At 50.2% G+C, this 22,886-nt stretch overlaps 1 protein-coding gene across 9 annotated transcripts in view; it reads left to right on the top strand.

Moving 5' to 3' along the window:
* Positions 1-22,886, top strand: part of DLG5 (discs large MAGUK scaffold protein 5) — a 160,183-nt gene that overhangs the window by 100,185 nt on the left and 37,112 nt on the right. For 8 of the 9 annotated variants that reach the window (XM_049697220.1, XM_049697223.1, XM_033434012.2 and 5 more), the window contains 9 exons: positions 8,053-8,312; positions 9,551-9,863; positions 13,759-13,943; positions 15,621-15,746; positions 18,131-18,263; positions 18,731-18,858; positions 19,856-20,031; positions 20,382-20,485; positions 22,142-22,234. In XM_049697220.1, the coding sequence (XP_049553177.1) occupies positions 8,053-8,312; positions 9,551-9,863; positions 13,759-13,943; positions 15,621-15,746; positions 18,131-18,263; positions 18,731-18,858; positions 19,856-20,031; positions 20,382-20,485; positions 22,142-22,234 (1,518 nt within the window). The remainder of the gene's footprint in view (positions 1-8,052; positions 8,313-9,550; positions 9,864-13,758; positions 13,944-15,620; positions 15,747-18,130; positions 18,264-18,730; positions 18,859-19,855; positions 20,032-20,381; positions 20,486-22,141; positions 22,235-22,886) is intronic. The other variant, XM_033434015.2, reaches the window with a different exon arrangement.

Raw genomic sequence — 22,886 nt, 5'->3', positions numbered from 1 at the left:
TTTTGTTGCCTGGTTCCTCCCACGCCTTGTTAACTTGAAGAGGCCCTTGTGGGGGTAAATGGTGCTGTTTGACTTGCATGTTTGCTTGAGGGATTTGTGGGCTCCCAGCCTTCTACATGATTTATCTCAGAGGAAATGAGGCAGCTGTGTGGGAGGGCACCATGGGCCTGGGGCCTGGGACCTCTCCCTCTCCAGAGCAGCAGACAGGTGGTTTTTCTCATGTGTTTGCATGTGTGCGAGCATGCGTGCGTGCGTGCATGTGTGTGTGTGTGTGGCCAGGGGGAGCACGGTATGGCAGTTCCATCTCCAGGGGACCGCAGTCAGAATGCACCATCTGGATGCCCAAGTGTTCCGGGGCGGAGATGGCCAAGCCTTGGTCGGGGAGCAACGTAGAGGGTAGTTTTGCATCTCCTTTCTTTACAATAATGCATATTTTTTGGTTAAAAAACAAAAAACTTCAACGACAGTGAAGTCACCCACCCCCACCTCAGCCCTGGTGTCACTTCCTGGAGGTGACTGACCTCTCTGAACCACTTGGGATATTTCCTTGTGGACATTTGCTATGTCATACTTAACACACAAAGTTTTGTTTTTATTTTCTGCCACCTGCCTTTTTTTTTTAACTGTGCAGTATATCATGGGTCTCCTTGTATTTTCTGTAAATTTGGAGCATACAACAAGATATTTCATAGTTTAGTTGTCAGTAATTTATTAACCCCATTCTGTGTGTGTTGGGAACCTTGGTAGTCTGCACTTTTTCCCGTTACAAATTACTTTTTGATGGGCACCCTTACATATGTCCTTATGTTCCTTTGTGCATGTTTTTCTGAAGTTTGTTTCTTAAAAGGTACAATTGTCAGGTTCAGAGCAGTGCTTTTCTTTTTTTAAAAAAATAGGTTCTGCCAATTTATTGGGGAAACTTAAGGCTCCAGGAAAGTTCCCTCTTCTCCTTCTGGCCTTGTCAGGTGACAAAAAGAGTAAATATACTCTTTTCTTTGGTGATTCATTTCTTTGGTGATTCGTGAAAGTTAACTTCTTTTCTCAGATAACCCAAGAAAGGGGTTTCTTAGTCTTCAAAGAGCTTAGCTCTCCGAGAAGCCCAGAGTGTTTCTGACCAGTGTGGAGCAGGATATAAGGACAGCTGTGTTCTTGGCCTCCCTGAGGGGAGCAGCTCAGGCTGTGGCTGTCTTGGTGTGTGGATGGGACCAAACCCTGGGTTTGTGCCTCCCCTGGGTCACTTTCACCCCCTCCTCACAGGCCGGAGGAGAGTCATCCCTAAAGACTGCTGCCTGCATGAGCTGAGAAGTTTATCACCCTTTTCATTTTAGAATTCTGAGCCAGATTTAACTATTCTGTCTCTCAGAGTACTGTTAGCCTTAGCTGGGAAGCTAAACGTTTGACTGTTAGTGTGTGTGCGCCTAACTGTCTACCAAGAACATAATCGTGTAATAGTAAAAAGGAAAAATTGTAGACTGATAGGGGAGTTTTTCAAATCCTCTGGAGTTAACTGTGACTGCGGTTTTCCCAGATTTCTTCAGAGGCTTTTGATTACATTAGCACAGGCATGATGCTCAGCCCTGCTTGTAGAGAAAAGTTGAGAAGTGTTAGGGGCCCCATGAGCCTCTGAATATCCGGGTGCTGTCGTATGGGAAAGAGACTGTTCTTGTGACTCCAGGGCTACGACGAGAGGTTAGGAGTTGAGGAAAATGGGTAGCTCATAAAAAGCGAGGCCTTCTCATGCAGAGCTTTCACCTGTGGAATGGGCAGCTGAGACAGCACAGGGTATCAGTCTGATCTCCCTAGGGTCGCCTCTCCTGATCCCGGATCCTACTGCGTTAGCAGGGCTGGGTTGGGCATCAGAAAGGATCCCAACCTTTCTGATTTTGTTTCTGGGTTTGTTCTGGGATTTTCTCTGATTGACCCTGTCTCACTGGAAAATTGTGACCCATCCTGGCAGCAGATTCACTCTGCCCTCAGTTGCCTCTGGATTGTCATACAGACCCCATCCAAGCACCTCACGGTTGGGGCATTTGGGGGCTACTTCCCAGTGAAGAGGCCAAACCGCAGTGTTGACTGTTGTGGACCAGTACACGTGGGCTCTGCTGGGCCAGTGCCCAGAACAGGGTTTTTCTTTGCATTGTTTCAAGGCAGTCTTTAAAATTAGGTTTTATTTTATTAATATGTGGGGTGATATTTAATTTATATTTTATTAAATTTTTTAAAAAATTGAAGTATAACTGACATGTAACATTGTATTAGTTTCAGGTGTACTATATTACGATTTGATATTTGTATACATTGTGAAATGATCACCACAGTAAGTCCAGTTAATATACATCAACTTATATAGTTACACATTTTTTTTCTTGTGATGAGAACTAATTTGTTTCTTGTTCTTCTTTTTTCTTCTTTTTTTTTTAAATATTTATTTATTTATTTGGCTGCGCCGGGCCGGGTTTTAGTTGCGGCATGCGGGATCAAACCCAGGCCCCCCTGAACTGGGAGCATGGAGTCTTAACCCCTGGACCACCAGGGAAGTCCCAGAGCTAGTTTGTTCCTTGAATGAAGCTTGGAAGGCTGGACAACTGTGGGAGTGCATTTGGCTGTCTACTCAGGCCTGCCACCTTGTGGGAAACTCTGGGAATGGCAGCAGTGCTTTTGTTCTGTAGTAAACCACAGGGGGCTCTTTTGGAGCCTTGGGCTTCTCACCTGGCTTGGAGATGTTTAGAGAATAAAACATTTGGAGTGATTTTTAATTGGAATGTTTGAGGTACTGCCCACAAGACAGGGCAGTCTGGTCTAGAAGCTGGTTCTTTTCCAGATGTGACCCTGAAGGCAGGAGAGCTCTCCACTGGCGCTCTGTGTCCTGGGCATGTGTGGGCACGTCCTTGTGGGATGCCCTTCTCATCTCTCAGTGGTGGGCACTGTGTCAGCTGATGTCCTTGCTGTCCTCCAACCCTCATTGTCTGCACCTGGACAAATTCAGTGGTCCTCAGTTTGTACTGCACTTGGGGACCCAGTTCTCCTTTGTCTAGTAATTTATGGAAAAGAATAATGTTGTATCTCTATCTTGCAACATATACAAAAATATATTCCAGTAGTTTAAATAAATAGTTTAAAGATTTAAATGTGAAAAGTAAAACTAACACTTTTTAAGAAAACTAATGAGAGAGAGTATCCTCATGATCTCAAGGTAGGAAAGAAAGAATTTCTTAAGTAAAACAACCAAACCACAAACCATAAAGGAAATGATTGATAGATTTTACCACATTAAAACGTGAAATTTTAGTAACAAAGGGCACTCAAGAAGATTTAAAAGCCACATACTGGGAAAAGATATTTGTAATGAATATAACTGGAAAAGGATCAGTACCTGGAATTTAGAAATAAGTTCTGCAGAAAGAAAGGAAGGGAGAGGAAGGGGGAGGGGGGGAGGAAGGGGCAGGTGGGGAAGGAAGGAGGAAAGGAAAATAAAGGATATGGACAGGCAATTCATAGAAGAGAAAGTGTGTGTAGTCAATAAACATAAGGAGAGTTGCTCTGTCTTTCTAGTAGTCAGGAAAAGCAAGTTTTTAAAAAAAGAGATCTTATTTTTTGTCCGTGAGATTGGCAGTACTTAAAAAAGAAGTCTGATTGTTTCACGATAGCCAAGAGGTGGAGACATCCCAGGTATCCTTTGACGAATGAATGGATAAGCAAAATGCAGTACATATAAACAATGGAATATTTTTCATCTTTAAGAAGGAAGGAAATTCTGTCACATACTGCAGCCTGGATGAACCTTGAGGACATTATGCTAAATGAAGTCAGTCAGTCACAAAAAGATAAATACTGTAGGATTCCTTTTATATGATTCTATTTATAAATACTGTATATACCTCTAGATTAGTTGGATTCATAGAAAACAAAGTAGGAGGCTGGCTGCCAGGGGCTGGGGGAGGGGGAACAGCTAATTGTTTAGTGGGGACAGAGTTTCAGTTTTGCAAGATGAAAAAGTTCTGGAAGTTGGTTGCACAACAATGTGAATACACATAACGCTACAGAAATGTATACTTCAGAGGTTGAAGAAGGCTAAGACGGTTATGTGTATTTTATCACAAGTAAAAACTAAAAGAAGAACCTGACCGTATGAAACCTTGGTGAGGATGTGTTGATGACAGTAACTTTCAGAATTCCTGCCCACAGGTGGTGGGATATAAATTGGGATAGCCACCCTGGAGAGCAATTTGCTATCGTCCAATCAGTGGGGAAAAGTCCGTATTCTGATCCTTAGCTCTACTTCAAGGTGTCCACCCTAGAGGGGAGTCTCACCGGTGTGGGAGAGGAGACGTGTACAGGGTTCACAAGAGTGTCATTTATAACAGCAAAAAAAATGGAGATGAGGTAAACATCTATCCATCAGACTGAGAATGTGTGATGCAGGCATAGAGAACAGACTTGGGGCTGCTAAGGGGGAGGGGGGTGTGGGAGGGGTGGATTGGGAGTTTGGGACTAGCAGATGCAAACTATTACATATAGAATGGATAAACAACAAGGTCCTACTGTATAGCACACGGAACTATATTCAATATCCTGTGATAAACCATAAAGGAAAACAATGTAAAAAAGAATATATATGTATGGCTGAATCACTCTGTTTGTATAGCAGAAATTAACAGAATGTTGTAAATCAACTAGACTTCAATTTAAAAAGATCTATCCACAATACAAAATAGATAACCAACAACGATCTACTGTATAGCACAGGGAACTATACTCAATATCTTATAATAACCTATAATGGGAAATAATCTAAAAAAGATATATATATATATATATATATGTAAAACTGAATCACTTTGCTGTACACCTGAAACTAACACAACATTGTAAATCAAATATATTTCAATAAAATTTTTTTAAAAATCTAAAAAAAAAAACCCGTGTGATGTACTCCTACAGTGAAGCACTACCTGCACCACTGACTACACCTCAAAAGCAGCATTGACTAGAAGGAAGCACATGGAACACCATTAGGAACTTTCATGAGTACAGAAGTAGTATAGGTAGAATATTGTGCATGGTGATGGTTGACAGCAAATTTAGGAGAGCAATTCTGGAGGGGAGGAGAGGGGTACTAGATAAGAGAAGGGTGTACTGGGGGCTTTGGCTAAGCACCTGTACTATTTTATATCTTTGGAAAGCAATTTGAGACATGCGACAAGGTAGAGTCGGCCCTCTATATCCGTGGGTTCCACATCTGAGGATTCAACCAACCAGGAATTGGGGAAAAAAAAAAATCCCAGAAAGTTTGAAAGAGCAAACCTTGAATTTGCCTTGCTGACAGCTATATTTACATAGCGTTTTTGTTGTGTTGGGTATTATAAGTAATCTAGAGATGATTTAATGTATAGGGAGGATGTGCGTAGTTCGTATGTAAATACTACACCATGTTATATGAGGGATGTGAGCATTCATGGATTTTGGTATCCGTGGGGCGTCCTGGAACCAGTCCTTAAGATGAGAGCTAAGTGGTGGGTACTTAAAATTCTGTTACCTTATTTGCTGTGCTTTGCTGTATGTTTGGAAGATACTGCATTGTGTCTTTAAGAAGACTTTAAATGATCGAGTGAGGCTAAGTCAGTGGTTTTCTGACTATTTCTCAGCATGCAGTCCTGATCTGCAACAGTGATGCATTTTTATAAAATGGTGAAGATTTTAACCGCCCGAGGAAGCTGTGTACCTATTTTTAAAGTGAGTTTTGTAGTTTGGTGTCCTCATAAGATTTCCTTTGAAGGAAGGAGTTTTGCTTTAAAAATAAAAAAAAGAAAAGGAAAAAGACTAAAAGCCCTGAATGAGCTGATTTCTGAGATTCCCTTTTTCCCCATTAATCTGTAGTCCTAGGAGCTAATGTCTCAGAGGAATGAACTCACTTTCCTTGCCTCTAAAAGATTCTGACATTTGAATTAGCTCTTTCCTGTTAATCGTATTTATTGAGGGCTCACCCTCCCTCCACAGGGAATATTCAGTAGTTCCAGGTTCTGGTTCTCTGGGCTGCAAAGATCTTCTGATAACTCAGGGTCCATGTTGGATGAGCCAGGTGATTCCTGGACTGTTGGACCTGGAACGGTTAAGCAAGCCTTTCTGGCTCAGTCGTGTCATGGGGTGGGGGGGCTGCGGGGGTGCTCCGGAGATATGAGCCCTCAGCCCAAGGGCTCACTCAGATCCCCTGAGGTGCTTAGCAGAAGTCAGCCGGCCCTGACCACCTCTTAACACATCTTGTATTTTGTTCTGTAGAGCAGCACCCTGGGTGAGCGTTAGTACCCCCTGTAATTCAGAGTAGAAAGCTCTCTTGCTTAAACCCTCCCATGGTTCCCATCTCACTCAGGATACAGTCTTTGCTGTGAGCCTTGAAACTGTGCCGACTTCTCTGGCCTTTTTATTTTATTTTTTTTAAATCTGCACTCTTAACCTTATACTTTTTTTTTTTTTTTTTCGGTACGCGGGCCTCTCACTGTTGTGGCCTCTCCCGTTGCGGAGCACAAGCTCCGGACGCACAGGCTCAGCGGCCATGGCTCACGGGCCCAGCCACTCCGCGGCACGTGGGATCTTCCCGGACCGGGGCACGAACCCGTGTCCCATGCATCGGCAGGCGGACTCTCAACCACTGCACCACCAGGGAAGCCCTAACCTTATACTTTTTAAAAAGTATATATTTATTTATTAATTTGGTTGTGCCAGGTCTTAGTTGCGGCAGGCGGGCTCCTTAGTTGCGGCATGCGTGTGGGATCTAATTCCCTGACCAGCGATTGAACCCGGGCCCCCTGCATTGGGAGCGCGGAGCCTTAACCACTGCCTTCTGGCCATTTTTTTGAATCCACTTCTCCTTCTTCACTGGGTTCCAGTCACTCCTCCCTGCCCTCCTGTTTGTGCCTAGGACATGGCTGGTGATTCCTGCCTCAGGGCCTTTGCACTTTCTCACTCTCTGCCTCATGTGCTCTTGGCTGCTGGTCTTCATTTGCACCCAGGCTCGGAAGTCACCTTCTTAGAAAGACCTCCTCAGGCTGTGGACTCTCTCACAAGCTACTCTGCTGCCCAGAAGTCTCTCTCCAGCTCGTTATCCTGTTTTATTTTTTATTTCCTCGACAGCCCTTATTATGCTCTCAAGTTATTTTATTTGAGAACTGATCTCTGTCTACCGATCTCGGTCTCTGTGTGTTTGTATCGGCCCATCAGGATAAGCGGTCCACAGGCCACCGTCACTGTGTCTGTTCGGCATCACCAGCATTTAGAACAGGTCTAGAAGGTATTAGGTACTTGTGTCAGGGATCCTCAGCATCGCCCTCAGGTTTGGTGATTTGCTAGAAGAACTCACAGGACGTAGCGTATAATCCTACTCACAGCTAAAATCTATTTCAGCCAAAGGGCACAAAGCAAAATCAGCAAAGGGAAGAGGTGCATGGTGTGAAGTCCAGAGGCAATCAGGTGCTAGGTTCCAAGAGTCCTCCCGCTGTGGAGTCTCACAGGACAGACTTAGTTCCCCCAGTACCGAATCGTGACAACACGTGTGAAATGTAGCCAGGGAAGCCCATGAGATGCTCTCTGCCCGGGGCTTTTACTGGGAGCTGGCCACGTAGGAACCCCCTGCTTAGCATGCTCTGAAATTTCAGACTCCCAGAAGAAAGCAGGAGCTGAGCCAGAAGCACACTGTTCGTCCAGTCCAGGCGTGGGGAGCCCTTCCTGTCACTCGGGAAAGTTTTGTATCAGTCCAGGGAACTGCTTACTGTTCACGTTCCCAGACGCCAGCTAAGGGTCAACTTGCAAGCAGGCCTTTCTAAGGATGGAAGTCTCAGGCCTGCTATGGTGACTCTTTCCTGTATACTACTTAAGAAATGTTTGTGAACGAATGAATCAACTCAGCGGGGCCTGTGGAATCAGACCTCAAGACCCCTGAAAGCCAGAGGGTGTGACCTCCCCTCCCTTGTCAACAATCCTTCCCCCAGACAGACGGAGGCGAGTTTGTCCTTCCTCCTGCCCTCAGACCTTTGGTAATCGTGGCTCTGTGGTCCCCAGGTGTTGAAGCACAACGGGTCATCAGAAATTCTCAACAAGCTGTATGACACGGCCATGGACAAGCTGGAGGTGGTTAAGAAGGACTATGACGCCCTGCGGAAGAGGTATAGCGAGAAAGTCGCCGTCCACAGCTCGGACCTGAGCCGCCTGGAGCAGCTAGAGGAGGAGAACCAGCGCCTTCTGAAGCAGACGGAGATGCTGACCCAGCAGAGGGACACGGCCATCCAGCTGCAGCACCAGTGCGCCCTCTCCCTGAGGAGGTAGGAGCCTAGGCCGTCAAGGAGGGGAGCGAGCGAGCTGGCCTGTCTCTTGCACTCAGAGAATGGCCAGAGGGCCGAAGCATCCTCTCTGCCGGGGGCCACTCTCCTCTGTGGGCTTGTGGTTACCTATCTGCAAGGCTCTCCGCCACTTTCTGGGGGGGTAAAAAAAAAAAAAAATAAGCAATTGAACTTTTTCAATCAAAAATTACTTACGTCCAGGAAACATTTTCCTGACACTGTCTTGGCACTTGTGCTCCTTCCTTTCTTCCATCTGAGCGACTCGGGCGTGTTCTGACCGTCCTGTTTCTCAGGTCACCCCACAAGCCTCTCCCCTCTGTGTCAGTCACCCACCTGGCAGATAGGAAAGTTAATTGTCCTAGGCATTGTTCTTCTAAAGTTGCACTTTCTGTTAAGGTAGATAATCTGTAGGGATGTGACCCCTGCCCTGCAACAATGTTTCTTAAGGTACGTTCCTGCAGAATACCTGTTCTCTGGGGTGCTTATCAGGTTTATATGAAAAGCGTTCTCTGGCTTTAAAAGGGTTTGGGAATTGCCGGGTTGCACACAAACAGGTGTCTGTGCTGCAGGACTTCTCAGAACCTTTACTCCGATACTGTGCGCTAGAATCTCCCAAGAGGGAACAGAATGCAGTGTTTTTCCCAAACATCAGTCATCAGAGAGCACACTTTTTTTAAATGGAGCTCTGTGCAGGATTGGTTTCTAAGGAACCCACACTCAGAAATGCTGCTCTAGAGCTGCAGGCTGTAATTTGCAGGGCCGCCTGCATGGCAGGTACTTCCTGGCCTGGAAGGACCGAGCGGTGCTCTCACGCTAACCTGGAGGCGTTGGGCCAGGCACCTGTGTCTCGAGGCCTTATCCCCTGTATCTGTAAAATGAGGTGCTCAGAATCAACGATTGTTCAGGCCACTTTTGTCTTTCATGGGCTGTGATTCTAGCTTTGTTTTGTTCTTATTTTTAAAGGTAACGTAGCCTGACTGTGGAAGAAGTAACACTGTTGTTTCCAGTAGAGCAGAGGGCATGAAATTCTCAGTCCATCTTCCAGTATTTGTAAAAGGCTGAGAAAAATTCCCGGTCCAGGGGTCCTGGTCCTTCATCACTTTTCTCTCTTGGGGGTGTGGAGAATGACCGCGTTCAAAACTTCACGCTCGATTGTCCGGCGCGGCAGAGCTGGCTGGGCAGGTCCCCACGCCCTCGTCCTGGCTGCCTCTCTCCGCCAGGTTCGAGGCCATCCACCACGAGCTGAACAAGGCCACGGCCCAGAACAAGGACCTGCAGTGGGAGATGGAGCTGCTGCAGTCGGAGCTGACGGAGTTGAGGACCACACAGGCGAAAACTGCCAAGGAGTCAGAGAAGTACAAGGAGGAGCGGGATGCGGTGTACAGCGAGTACAAGCTCATCATGAGCGAGCGCGACCAGGTCATCTCCGAGCTGGACAAGCTGCAGACCGAGGTGGAGCTGGCTGAGTCCAAGCTCAAGAGCAGCACGTCTGAGAAGCAGGCGGCCAGCGAGGAGATGGAGGCGCTGCGACAGGTAGGAAGGTGGCGAGGGAAAGAGGGCTGTGACGCCCAGGTGTCCAGAGGAGCAGGGAGCAGCCTTCAGCCTGCTGCTGCCTGGGCTATTGGATGCCTCCTGGGTAACTGCTGAGCTCACACTCGGTGCCCAGCTCTATTCGGGCTGCAGGGGACACAGGTGAGGTTCAGCTGTGGTCCTGGGTGTCCGGAGCTGACAGCTGATGTGATGGTAGATCAGTCTTTTGCTGGAAGTCAGCTCAAGGGCTTGCTCCTTAAGAAGCAAGATCCCAGGGCCACGTTCCCAAAGCCATAGGTACCTTTGGCGTTGTGAGTCCAGAAGGGCACAGTCAGTGTTCCTTCACCCCAACACCTGAGGAGTCTGCTCTTTAGAGGGGTGGTCTGGGCTCCTGGGAAGCTGTTCTACTAGGTTGAGCCCAGTACTCTTCTCAAGCCTTGCTCCCTGGGGGGGGGGGGGGCGGGGGGCGTGCCTCCAGGGTCAGGGGAGTGGCGCTCAGCAGCATCGGAATTGAGGCACTGAGCTTGACTCCCGAGTGATCAGTGGGGATTCTCTGCATCTTTCCTACCTGACCAGCCAGGCCTCATCAGTGACGCTGCTTACCCCCAAGACCAGGTGTGCCCTGCTGGGGCTTGGACAGGCCTGTGGACTCCCCTCTTTGAGACTGCCTTCCCATTCGGTTAGTTTGTGTGTGGCTCTGTTTCGAGCTGCTGAACTTGATCAGAGCAGACTTTCTTCCCATCGGAATAGTTCTCTGTTCATACCGCTCCGTTCTACTTGGTGCAGGTCAGTTAGAATGAAGGCTTTAAAACTGGCCTGTGAGAAGTGAAAAGCAAGGTGTTAAAGGTCCGGCAGCTTAGTAAGGGACAGTGTGTGCGTGGATTGTTGAAGCTAGGGCCCTCTGGACCGAGCATGAGGCAGGGCTGATGCCCGAGGGGCGGCCAGGGCCTCGTGGGCCTCTCTGCGGACTGTGATGCTGCCTGATGCCCAGGCCGTGCTGGGGACTGTGTTTGGAGTGTGGACCTCCTCAGCCATGTGACCTCTTACCTCTCCTAGCTCTCTGGGCCTCAGTCTCCTTACCTACAAACTGGAAATGATGACAGCATCTGCTTCACAGTGTGGTCATGATGATCAGATGGTTTAACATTGAAAACACACTTAGGATAATATCTGCATAAAGTAGGAATGATTTGAGTCTTTATTATTAGGATTATTTTTATGCCCATCTGAACCTTCCTACCCTGTTAGGATTAGGGTGCATCCTATAAGATTGTTCTCATAGGCAAAAATGGGCCAAACAGCAATAATTTCATACAAAGGGAGTGAGACTTCTCCAGACCATCAAGGTGAAAGCCATTGTGAAAAGGAATATTTTCTTTGATGCAATTTTTAAAAGACTGGAATGAAGAAATTCTTAATGAGCAAATATAATGCGTTAGGACTTGGTAATTGCCCTGGAGAAAATGTCACCTCACTTTCACATTCTGGTTTGAGAGCTTAATTGTTGGGGAAAATGTTGATACCAAATAACGAAAACAAAATGATGAAGAATAAAACATTAAAAATGCCTGAGTCGGTCAGTAAGCTAAAAAGTCGAGGACAGTGTGTTAAACCCGTAGAAGGTGGTGAGCCTGTGATAGGCCAGCAGCCCCCTGGAGGGGGCTGAGATGATGGATGCCCCCAGGGAGCAAGGGGGGCAAAGAGCAATCGTGCTCTTTGTAGGAATGTGGAAGCACAGAGGAGGAGGAAGACCCCCGACTGCCCCGTGGTGCCAGATCTGGTGGCCTGTGTCACCCCCCTCCCGTTGCTCATGTGTGCCTCCCGCCTGGAGCCCGGTTCACGGGCCTCGGCAGGAGTGCCCTGGCAGCGTGTGAAGTCTGCCTGTCAGCTGAGGCAGGAGTCTTCTCTGGGCACCCATCCCAGTCAGCAGGCAAGAGAGGACAGCCCCAGCCCCCCACCCCTGCAGCTTCCAGAACTGAAACCCTCGGCTCCTTCTTTTTTTTTTTTTTCCCCCAATTTTTTATTTCTAGAGGAAACTCTACCAACATCAAACCACCTCTGGCCAATATCATCTGCTGATATCATCAGCAAATCGTACTAAGATAATTCCTGAATTCCAAGATGTACTTTCTCCGCCAATGCACACACATTTCAACATTTCTGAAACCGGTTGATACCTTCTATCTGACGGGTACATTCCATGTGGTCGCTCTTTTTCCTTTTTTTCCTCGGCTCCTTCTTGAGTTTATCTGGCTTCTGGGGCACGACCACTCCCCGCCTGGCCCGAGTAGGCCAGGCCTGTGACCTGGGCCATCCTGGCTCTGAGGTGTGGGCAGGAGGGTCTGATCTCCCCGTGGCCTGCGAGACCCCTGGGGATTGATCCCGCCCCTCTCCAGCAGCCACTTCTTGGTGGTGGTGGCGGGGGGGGCGGGGTTGGCTGAGGTGGTCCTTCAGCCAGGCTAGCTTCCTGGTCTCAGAACTGTCCTCGTTCCGCTCAGCCGGGGCGGTGGTTCTTTTTCCCTCTGACCCGTGGTGGCTTCCTACACTGTCCTCCCTTCTCTCTGTACCTCGCTCTTTATTTACCCTCTTTTCTCTGCCACTGCCCTCCCTCTCCCTGCTTCTCCAGAGTGGGTTGTGCAAAGAGGGGGCAGTCGGGGGGGCCTGTCAGGGTCTTTGCCTCACTCTGGACACCAGGTCAGCTCTGACCCCTCTCTTCCCTGCTTCCCACCTTTCCAAGTGGGCACATCTAGGGGCTTCCTTCACAAGGGCCGGTGTCCAGACTCTGACCACGGGCAGGCCAAGTCCACTGAAGGTTCGCCGGCGTCAGGAGGACGTGGTTACCGTCCGGGGCGGCTGGTCCCCCACAGGGAAGCTGTGGGGCGCTGCTGCGTGTCACGGAGGTCCTTCCAGATACCAGGTCGCTTCCCAAGACAGACCCTCTGACAGAGCCGCTGTCCCCTAGAAAGCCCAGCTTGGTCACTTGGACGGGCCGGTCTTTCTGCTGCCCCTGAATGCACTTGCATCTCCTATGCCCAGTCCTGCTTGGGGAGCTGAATTTGCTAGAAAGTGGGGGAGCTCTGTGCGAGGGAGGAAGTACTGCGAGAGGTGGAGGCTGAGCAGAGGCGCGTTCTCGTGTTGCCTGTATTTTGCTTCTTCAGGAAGCCTTTGAGCCGGACCAGGAGTTACTCTTGCAGTAGATGCTCACTTTGTCATTTGTCACATTCTTCATTTTTCTGAGGATTATAGAGGCACAGAGGGAGCTTTCTGTATGAGTGCTTCAAAGAGTTTGATTTGAAATTTTAATGGAGCGTGTAACGCTTTGGGGGGGGTCCAGGTGCAAATCCTTTAGATCTCAGCTTTTTAAAGGAACTGAAACACATAGGACTTCACCAGCAAACGTAGTGGTGTGTTTTCAGATTGAGAAATAACTCCATATGCTGGAGTGTAAAAACTGTATTGTAGACGCAGCGGGTGGGGAGCATGGTGACCAGTGCTGCACCCTTCACTGCAGTGGGGCCTCATGTCACGTTTGTCACGAGAGCTCTTTAGGGAGAGGTAGTGGGCTCTCGGCAAAACGTATACCACGTGAGTGGCAGGGCAGGGTCTGGCAGGAGCCCTCCAGGGGCATTCCACCTGGGCCCCTGGTCCTGGCTCTGTGTGGCGCTGTGAGAGTTTGGGCGGACCCTAATATAGCATCGCTAGGGGTCTGAACGTGGCTGTGGAACACGTAGTCATGGGGGGCGGGGGCCGGTGTCGGAACGGGCTCTGGCTGAGACCCTAGTGTTTCCCTCCGTCCAGCTCCCGAGAGTCCAGCCCCAGCTCCTATACCAGTCGGAGGGCACTTCTGGGCCAGAAGGCCTGGTAACCTTCCCCTCTGCCTGCCCCTCACCCCCGCCAGATCAAAGACACGGTGACAATGGACGTGGGGAGAGCCAACAAGGAGGCTGAAATCCTTCGAAAGCAGTGCAAGGCTCTGTGCCAGGAGCTGAAGGAAGCCCTCCAGGAGGCGGATGTGGCCAAGTGCCGGCGGGACTGGGCCTTCCAGGAGCGGGACAAGATCGTGGCGGAGCGGGACAGCATCCGGTATGGGGCGCCCCGGGGCCACATGGGCTCGGCTCTCCCCGTGGTGCCCTGGGTCTGTGGGAGGGTCGGAGTCATAACCACTTCCTTCCAGGTAAGGTGGGCGTGACCTGGGTCGTCCCTCCTCACCCTAGGTGATGCCCCAGCCTCGCCTCATAGTGAGAATTTTAGCATTTTCCATCATGTCTCGACTTCCCATTTCCCTTCACCCTAGAAGTCCGAGCACATGCTGTGTCCACAGCATGGACCCCCGTGAAGTGGTATGAGGCCAGGCTTTTTTCTTAGGGGGTTTCTGTTGCAACTGACATTTCAAAAATGTGTTCTTTCAGCCAGTATTCATTGGTCACCTACCGTGTGCCAGGATCTTAGGTCCCTTGAGCAAGGAGACCCTGGGAGAGAAACAACCTTTGAGGCTCCTGGGCACGTGTGATGCCCGTGAGGGGCCGGCACCGCGGGGGCTACAGGCAGCTTCGTGGGACAGGGTGGTCGGGGGGAGGGAGGTGCGTGAACAGTGAATTCGTGGGGGCATGAAGGGAACTGGGGGACGGGTAGGGAGGTCTCCCCAGAAAGCATGGCGTTCATGCTAGAACTAAAGCTCGAGTGGCACTTTTCCAGGTGGAGAAGGGGGGATGGGTGTTGCAGCCTGAGGGACCATCATGAACAAAGGTGTATGGTGAGTTCAGGGCAGAGCTGGGACTGGTTGTGGCATGAGTGGGGTGCGCACTTGGTGAGTCACAGGAGAAGCGGCTGGCAGGGCTCCTGAGGGCAGGTGGTGAGGGCCTGTGAAGGGGAGCCCTGGAGTGTAGACTTGGCCCTTGGCCTGGAATAAAGCCAGGAGAGGCCCTGCTGGTGGTGGTGGTGGTGATGATGATGATGATGGCGATAAGTGAGGACTTGGTCATTGAGAGTTTCTGCAAGATCCCTTGTGGTTGTTTGGAGAGACTGATGTCCACCTGGGCTGGTCAGGAGATGAAGGTTCCGGATTGGAGGAGGTTTGGGGCCATGGAGAAGTGGGGACCAGCCCTCAGGGTCCATCGAGTGGCAGGGTGCCGTTCTGCCAGTGGCACAGAGCACAGCACAGACTCTCCTGCTACCTGGTCACCTGTCCCCACCACCTCTCTGAGTGACTGAGCTGATCCTGGGAGCCCAGAGGCCACACGTCTGTTAGTAGAGAGCTGTTAAGCCTGCACCCCACCTGCACAGGGCTCCGGGCTGCAGAGATGCCTAGGACATGATTTCTGTCCAAGTGGGGGCTCAGTCTAGTTGTGGGGTGGAGGGCATCTCTAGAAAAGCCTGCACGTGGGTAGTGGTGCAGTGTCTGGTCGGTGCTGGGGCACAGGGGCTTGCCAGGTGGGCTGTGCGGGTGGGAGCGTGGTCGTTGACCCCAGACACACTGAGGCTGAACCTGTGGGATAAACACTGTACGTTCAGAAGCGGATGCTCGTTGCCTGGTAACCGTGGGGGTGTCTCCTCTGCCAGGTCCCCAGTGTCCTCTCTGTCCCTGTGTGGGATTGGCCTGGGTGGCCTTGCCTCCAAACTCTCAAGCGCTCCATCTGTGCATCTGGGAGTGAGGCAAGCACCTGGGGTGTTCGGGAGCATGGGCTGCAGGCCTCACTGCAAGCCATGAGTCCTCTGTCCCCTGCCCCTCACAGTGACCTAGCCCTCTGCCCCCTCTGCCAGGACGCTCTGTGACAACCTGAGGCGGGAGCGGGACCGGGCGGTGAGCGAACTGGCTGAGGCCCTGCGCAGCCTGGATGACACTCGCAAACAGAAGAACGACGTCAGCCGGGAGCTGAAGGAGCTCAAGTACGCTGGGGTGGGCGCCTGCTGGGAGAGCTGGCGCCCGGGAGCGTGGTGTCCGCTTCCGTCAGGTCAGGGCAGCCCCATGAGCAGGGCCTGCAGTCTGTCCCTTCACTCTGCCTTACTCGGTCAGTCCGTAAAATGTGTCCGAGTGTGGCCTCTCTGTTGAGAGTTAATTAGAAATCCTTAGATCAGCACAGAGTGTGGCAGCGGCCCTTTGGTGAGCGAGTCGGGGTGGGCAGGCACTGCGTGCCAAGGCTCATCGGAAGGAAGGTCCCTGCCCCGGGCGGTCCACTGGGGGACAGGTAGGCATGTGTCGTCCATTCATTCCCTCCCTCCCTCCCTCCCTCCCTCCCTCATTCATTCGGCAACTCCACAAGGATTTGCCAGGTGCCTGCTGCGTGGGGGCCAGGCCCCGGGGGAGGCACAAGCCGCCGGGTCCCTGCCCTGTGGGGCTCATAATACACGGAGACAGACCAAAGGCAGGGCCATCCGAGAGACCAGCACGCAGTCGAACAGAATGATGACAGGTTCTGATGCAGCATTTTTGAAGGCGGTTGTGACTACCGCTCAGCAGTCTGTGCTGTTTGGGGTGTCAGACAGCGTCCCCTCAGTTACAGCGCTGCTCCCAGGGGTGTTACTTCAGACTTGGTGGCCCCTAGCAGTGTACTGAAAATACAGGGATCCAAGCTGAAGAAGAGAAATCGGCAGATGCCAATTGGCAGTGCAGTCCAGAGCCAGACCGGGTAGTTGAGAAGCAGCGGCCGTCCGCTTGCTCGTGAGGCTTCCTGAACCGATAGGGTGGTTGGAAGCTGGTGAGCGTGCAAGCCTCGCACACTCGGGGGACGCCTTCCGGAAGTGGGTGACAGCTTCCCCTTCTTCCCCGTTCAACAGAACCTCCTAACGTAAGGCAAAGAGCTTCATTGACTCCGTGAAAACCCAGAAGCCCTGGGGCTTGAGCACTCTAAGAAAATCCCGGGGGTTAAGCGGCAGAGGGACAGCTTCTCTCCAGGCACCCAGTTAGGGTCTGGCAGGTGGTGGAATCAAATTAAGGCAAAGCCTGGCGCCTCGGGGGCTTGAGCACGGGAGGAGGTTTTGCACGTTAATTGAGCTGGAGTTGCCTGGAACTTCTAAGAAATGTCAAGTTCCGTTTGTTCATTCAGCATGTTTGTATTTGCACCTTCTCTGAGCTAAGTTCTCTAACCAGTGGGATGCAGGGGAGGGAGTCCTTGCCGCTGCCCGGGCAGCCCCCCGTCTGCAGAAGCAACAGATGTATGTGCCTAGTGGGTGAGAGGTGAGCCACGTGCGGTGAGCATGAAGTGCAGAGCTGCTTCTCTGTCGGGGAAGAAAGCTTGGAGAAGGACTACCCGTGGGCTGCGTGGCCTCCTAGAGCTGGCCACACATTCTTGAGCACGGTTCAGGCAAAGGTGTGGACATGGGAGCGCGTCCAGTCGAGCAGGAAACAACAGTAGTGAGGGGTGTGGCAGGAACCCACTGGGCAGTGCTGAGGAATTGGAGAGGTCATCTGGGCCCAGGTTCTAGGAAGAAGGATGTTACTGGGGCATGTTAACAGGTTTCTGAGTCTTTTTTCGTCCTCCTCACTGGGTCTTTCTGAGAACTAAAGCTTTTTATTTTGATCGAATCCGATTTGCTGATTTTTATTTTTTTACTTTTAATGGATTGTGTTATGTCTAAGAACCCTTAATCCAGTCCTAGATCTCAAAGATTTTTCTCCTATACTTGCCTTCTAGAAGTTTTTTAGTTTTATACTTAAATCTGTGATAGGTCTTGTGTTAATTTTTATATAAGGTATGGGGTTTAGGTTGAGAGTCTGTTGCCAGGATGTCCTCTTGCTCCAGTATCATTCGTTGAAGACCATCCTTCCTCTACTGAACCACTTCTGCACCTTTTGTACTTTGTGGGGCTATTTCTGGGTCCTCTGCTCTGTTCCGTTGATCCATGTGTCTGTCTTCCTGGCAGTTCCACATGGTCCTGATTTCTGTAGCCGTATAATAAGTCTTGAAATCAAGTAGAATGATTCCTCCCATTTTATTCTTCATTTTCAAAGTGGGTTTCGCTGTTCTAATTCCTTTGCCTTTCTGTGTATATTTTAGAATAGTCTTATCCCTGTCTACAGAAAGTCTTGCTGGCATTTCTGTAAGAATTGCATTAAACCCCTAGATAAATTAGGGGCAATTTTCTGAGACTTAAAAAAACAAAAACAAAAAAACTATGAAAACTCACTGGTACCCAAGAAGCCTTGGGTTTCTGAGGCAGCTGGTGTGAAGTATGAGGGGGGAGGGGAATGGTCCACCTCATTTCCGAGTGGACTTTGGTGGGATGCTTTGCCTCCCAGAGGGCCGTTGCCATGGCTCTCTCTTTGTTCACAGGGAGCAGATGGAATCCCAGTTGGAAAAGGAGGCCCGGTTCCGGCAGCTGATGGCCCACAGCTCCCACGACTCGGCCATTGACACAGACTCCATGGAGTGGGAAACAGAAGTCGTGGAGTTTGAAAGGGAGACGGTAAACTGCCCTTGTGTCTTCTCTTCCCAGCTCTCCTCAACGTGACGGCTTTGGATGGGGGAGGGAAAGGATGGCCCTCTTGCAGGGCCCCCAACTTCATAGCTGCTAGTTGGGAGGTCAGCTTTTTCTCCCAGGGTGTGGATGCATCCTTTCCCTGCACTTGTCCAAGCCCCATGCAGTAGCAGCTTGGTCTCCTGTGTTACCCGGCAGATGCTTGCAGTGCATGGAAAGCAGAGGCAAGAGCAGAGCGCCAGGGGGCTGAGAGAGAGAGAGAGAGAGAGAGAGTGTGTTTCCAGTGGTGGAAAGGGGATCACAGCTGCTCAGAGGTTTTATCTTGGGGACCACGTGTCCCGTCGGGGTGAAGGGACAGCACCCGCCTCGGAGTGAGTGTCTTGGGGGCGGGTGTAAGAGCCAAATGTTTCTCATCACTGCTGTAAAGTGAGCTGTTGCCACTCTTCTTTTGCCAGGAGGATATTGACTTGAAGGCACTTGGTTTCGATATGGCAGAGGGTGTGAATGAACCTTGTTTGCCGGGGGACTGTGGCATATTTGTCACTAAAGTGGACAAAGGAAGCATCGCTGATGGCCGCTTACGGTGAGTGTAGTGGGCTCCAGGCTCTGGAGGGAAGGTGGCAGTTTCCCTCTGACCTAATGCAGAGGACCTGGAGAGCCAGGTGGCATTTAAATGAACGCATCCCAGGACCTGGGGGCCTCACAGAGGCTGTTGAGGCTTTCAGGCTTAACTGCTAACATTGTTCTTAAAGGCTGCTCTGACTCCGAATTGCCTCTGAATCTGATCTTTCTCCCATCACCAGGTGCTGCCTTTTGCTTCTCTGTGTAGTAAGGGGCTCAGGTGAAGTGTGTGAGAGTCTGGAATGTGCATTGCCTGCTCATCCCACGAAATAGTGATGATAATAATTAGCACCTACATAGTGCTTGGTATTTGCTAAGTTTAAGTACTTCATATAATTCATTAATCTTTACAATCCCATGAGGTAGGTGCTTCTGGTGCCCCCATTTTACAAATGAGGGCACTGAGGCCCAGAGGGACTACGTCATGCTGCTAGTAAGTGGTAGAGCTAGGGTTTGAAACCAGGCTCCAACCCTTGCCAGCTTAACCACTCCACCTTCCTAGAAGAGGAAACCTTTCTCTTTTTTTTCTTTCTTTCTTTTTTTTTAAAAATAAATTTATTTATTTGTTTGTTTTTATTTTTGGCTGTGCTGGGTCTTCGTTGCTGCGCGTGGGCTTTCTCTAGTTGCCGTGAGCGGGGGCTACTCTTCGTTGCGGAGCACGGGCTCTAGGCGCGCGGGCTTCAGCAGTTGTGGCACGTGGGCTCAGTAGTTGTGGCGCACGGGCTTAGTTGCTCCGCGGCATGTGGGATCTTCCCGGACCAGGGCTCGAACCCGTGTCCCCTGCATTGGCAGGCGGATTCGTAACCACCGTGTACCAGGGAAGCCCCGAGGAAACCTTTCTGAATGTGTTTGTGGGGTACCTGCTTTCTGGTGTTCTGCTCCCCGAATGGGAGCAACAGGGGCCGGCCCCCTGGTCCCAAGGCCTCTGCTGGCAGTGACCTGGCTGTCCCCCTCCTCAGGGTCAATGACTGGCTGTTGAGAATCAACGACGTGGACCTCATCAATAAGGACAAGAAGCAGGCCATGAAGGCGCTCCTCAACGGGGAGGGGGCCATCAACATGGTCGTGCGTCGGAGGAAGTCCCTGGGCGGGAAGGTGGTCACACCGCTGCACATCAACCTGAGCGGGCATAAAGGTAGGGGCTGGGGAGGTGGGCAGGGCACCCTTTTCTCGTACAGAGAGATCACATGTGTTTTCGGGCACCCCTCATTCCCAGAACTAGGCGTTGATGTGGTTTCAGTGCAGCCCATGTGCTTCACGCTACGGGGCCGTCTGGGTCCTGGGTCTTGCTTGTCTCTGATTGTTTGATTTGCCAGACCAGACCTGACCCGGTCCCTGGGTGGTGTGACCTGGGCGGGGTGCTGGGATGGACAGGTTGCAGTCTGCCAACATCCTTTTTAAAAGTTTATCTCGTAAAGTCAAGATGAGACAACCAGAGGGCCATGCAACCCGGGCAGGGGTTAACCGGGGACCTCTGGTTTGCAGACAGCGGCATCAGCCTGGAGAATGGAGTGTATGCTGCCGCTGTGGTGCCCGGAAGCCCGGCTGCCAAAGAGGGGTCCCTCGCCGTGGGAGACAGGATTGTGGCTGTAAGTCTCAGGGAACCCTTCCTCTGGTTCTAGACTCCCCATCTCCCAGTTCCCATCCTAAGGGCAACTACTTTTAACAGTTCATTGTGTTTTCTCCCCCAAACGTTCAAAACTTATATCTCCCACTTTTTTTTTTTTTTTTTTTTAAACTTAGATGTGATCATAGTATACTGTGCTGCTGCTAACCTTGCTTTCTGTTTCTAACAGCGTGCCTTGAGGTTCTTCCAGATTCACATCTTTAGATCTGTCTGAGTCATTTCAGTAACTGCATGTTCCTTAGTGGCCTTTGGGCCGGTCTCCTGATGGACAGTCAGGACATTTTTTGCCATTGTAATAGTGCTTCATGGCCACTGCTGTGTCCCGCCACGGGATAGAGTCCCGGGTGGGGGAATTGCTGGATCAGAGGGCATAAGCATTCAACACGTGATGTGATGTCCCTCCTTGTGCTTCAGAGAAGTCCCACCTGCCGTGTTTGGGGGAGCTCGTTACTTCACATCTTTGCCAGTGTTTTTCAGATTTGGGGGCGAGCTAGAGTTTGAAAGCAATATGGCCAATACGAAAAACTCTTAAGATGTGGGGAAGTTATAAAGAAAAACAAAACCAACCAAATTAATCTACCACCCCAAGATAATCACTCTGAATATATATATATTTTTAACTTTCAATTTTGAAATAATTATAGAAATAATTATAATTCAATTATAATGTTAAACAATATTAAAAAGTGAAGTGGCAAAGATAGTACAGAAAGGTCCTACGTACCCATCATCCAGTTAACATCTAATGGTTACATCTTACGTAACTATGAAATCTGTTATCACATTTTAGGATAAAAAACAGGGCTGTCCACCACCACAAAGATCTCCCTCGTGTCACCCCTGTCTGTTGACCCCCGCAGTCCTAAGCATGCCCCCTCCCCGCCGTCATAAGCCCTGGCAGCTACTTTGTTCCCCAGCTCTGTAATTCTGTCGTTTGGAGGATATTGTATGAGTAGAGTCTAGTACTTGCCCGTTTGAGATGGCCTTTTCCACCTGGCTTCGTGCTGTGAGCTCCATCACGTGGTTGGATGTGCTGATGCTGTGGTCCTTCTCGAAGCCGGGTAGGACTCCATGGTATGGGTGCACCCCAGCCTCACCGTTCACCTATTGCACATACACTTTTAAAAAGCACTGGAACGTGTCTGAGAGGGGTGCGGACAGAGACTCAGGCGTGAGGGGCTGTAGGAGTCTTTGCGATGATACTTCATGTCACGTGGGTCCAGCCTCCCACATCATGATCTTGTTTTCAGTCTCCTCGCGCCCCTGGGGGGGCGTCCGTGTCTGTTTTCCTTTTTGCTCTTGAAGGAGTTCTGAGCCGTGGTCCAGCATCACGCAGCAGGAAGCGGCGGGTCCGGGATGTCCCTCTGGGACCCGTGGTGTTCTGGTCCCAGTCAGTCAAAGTCACTTCCCCAGAGTGCTTTCAAGGCTGTGTGTTTCATTTGCCTCAGAAGCCCCATAACTGGACTTTGAGGGCCTTAACTGGGGAGGGGCTTTCTCTCCTTTGCCAGCTCCAGACGGGGGCACCTTACAGAACAAGGCCCACTGTCCAGCGTGGGTCAGCAGCTAGGCAGAACCCCTATCCTGGTGGTGGGCCTGACGGGCTCTCTGTTGGCCCTAGATCAATGGCATTGCACTGGACAACAAGTCTCTGAATGAGTGTGAATCTCTGCTGCGGAGCTGCCAGGACTCCCTGACCCTCTCCCTCCTGAAGGTAAGGGCCCCCGCCCTGCACTGGCTCTGCTCTCGCCCTCTTTGGGGCAGGCAGAACCCCAGCTCCTTGTACCCAAGCCACTTCTCCACATCACTGGGATCCTTGGAAAAAAAGGTCTTGATTTATAAGTGCAAGGTATGCGTGAACCCTGACTGGATCCTGGTTTCAAAACCAAAACCAAAACCAAAAACCCAGAAACAAAAAAACCTAGCTATGAAGGACATTTTGGAGGTGGGGGGTACATTTGGATCTGGACTGGATAATTAGATGATCTTAGGGAATTGTTACTTTTCCTGGGTATAATGATGGTATTGGGGTCATACAGGAGAATGGCCTTATTTGGGAGAAGTGCGTGCTAAAGCTGTTCGGGTGAAATGTCATAATATTTGTCACTTATTTTCGAATGATCTGCAGTATAAATAGATACAGACAATTGGGCAAAATATTGTTGAATCTAAACGGGTTTAAGGGCATTTATTGTACTTCTTATCAGCTATTCTAAGAAGGTTGGAAAAAGGCTCATCTACTTCATTAAGAGATATTTTTAAAAATTATTTTAAAATTAATAGCCTTTTTGGGGAACAGATTTAGGTTTACAGAAAAGTTGAGTTAGTACAGAGAGTTCTCATATCTTCCGCTCTGTAATATCGAT

This window comes from Orcinus orca, chromosome 14 (assembly GCF_937001465.1).
Source record: "Orcinus orca chromosome 14, mOrcOrc1.1, whole genome shotgun sequence".
Classification (NCBI taxonomy): Eukaryota; Metazoa; Chordata; class Mammalia; order Artiodactyla; family Delphinidae; genus Orcinus; species Orcinus orca.
This window is presented reverse-complemented; position numbering and strand designations above follow the sequence as displayed.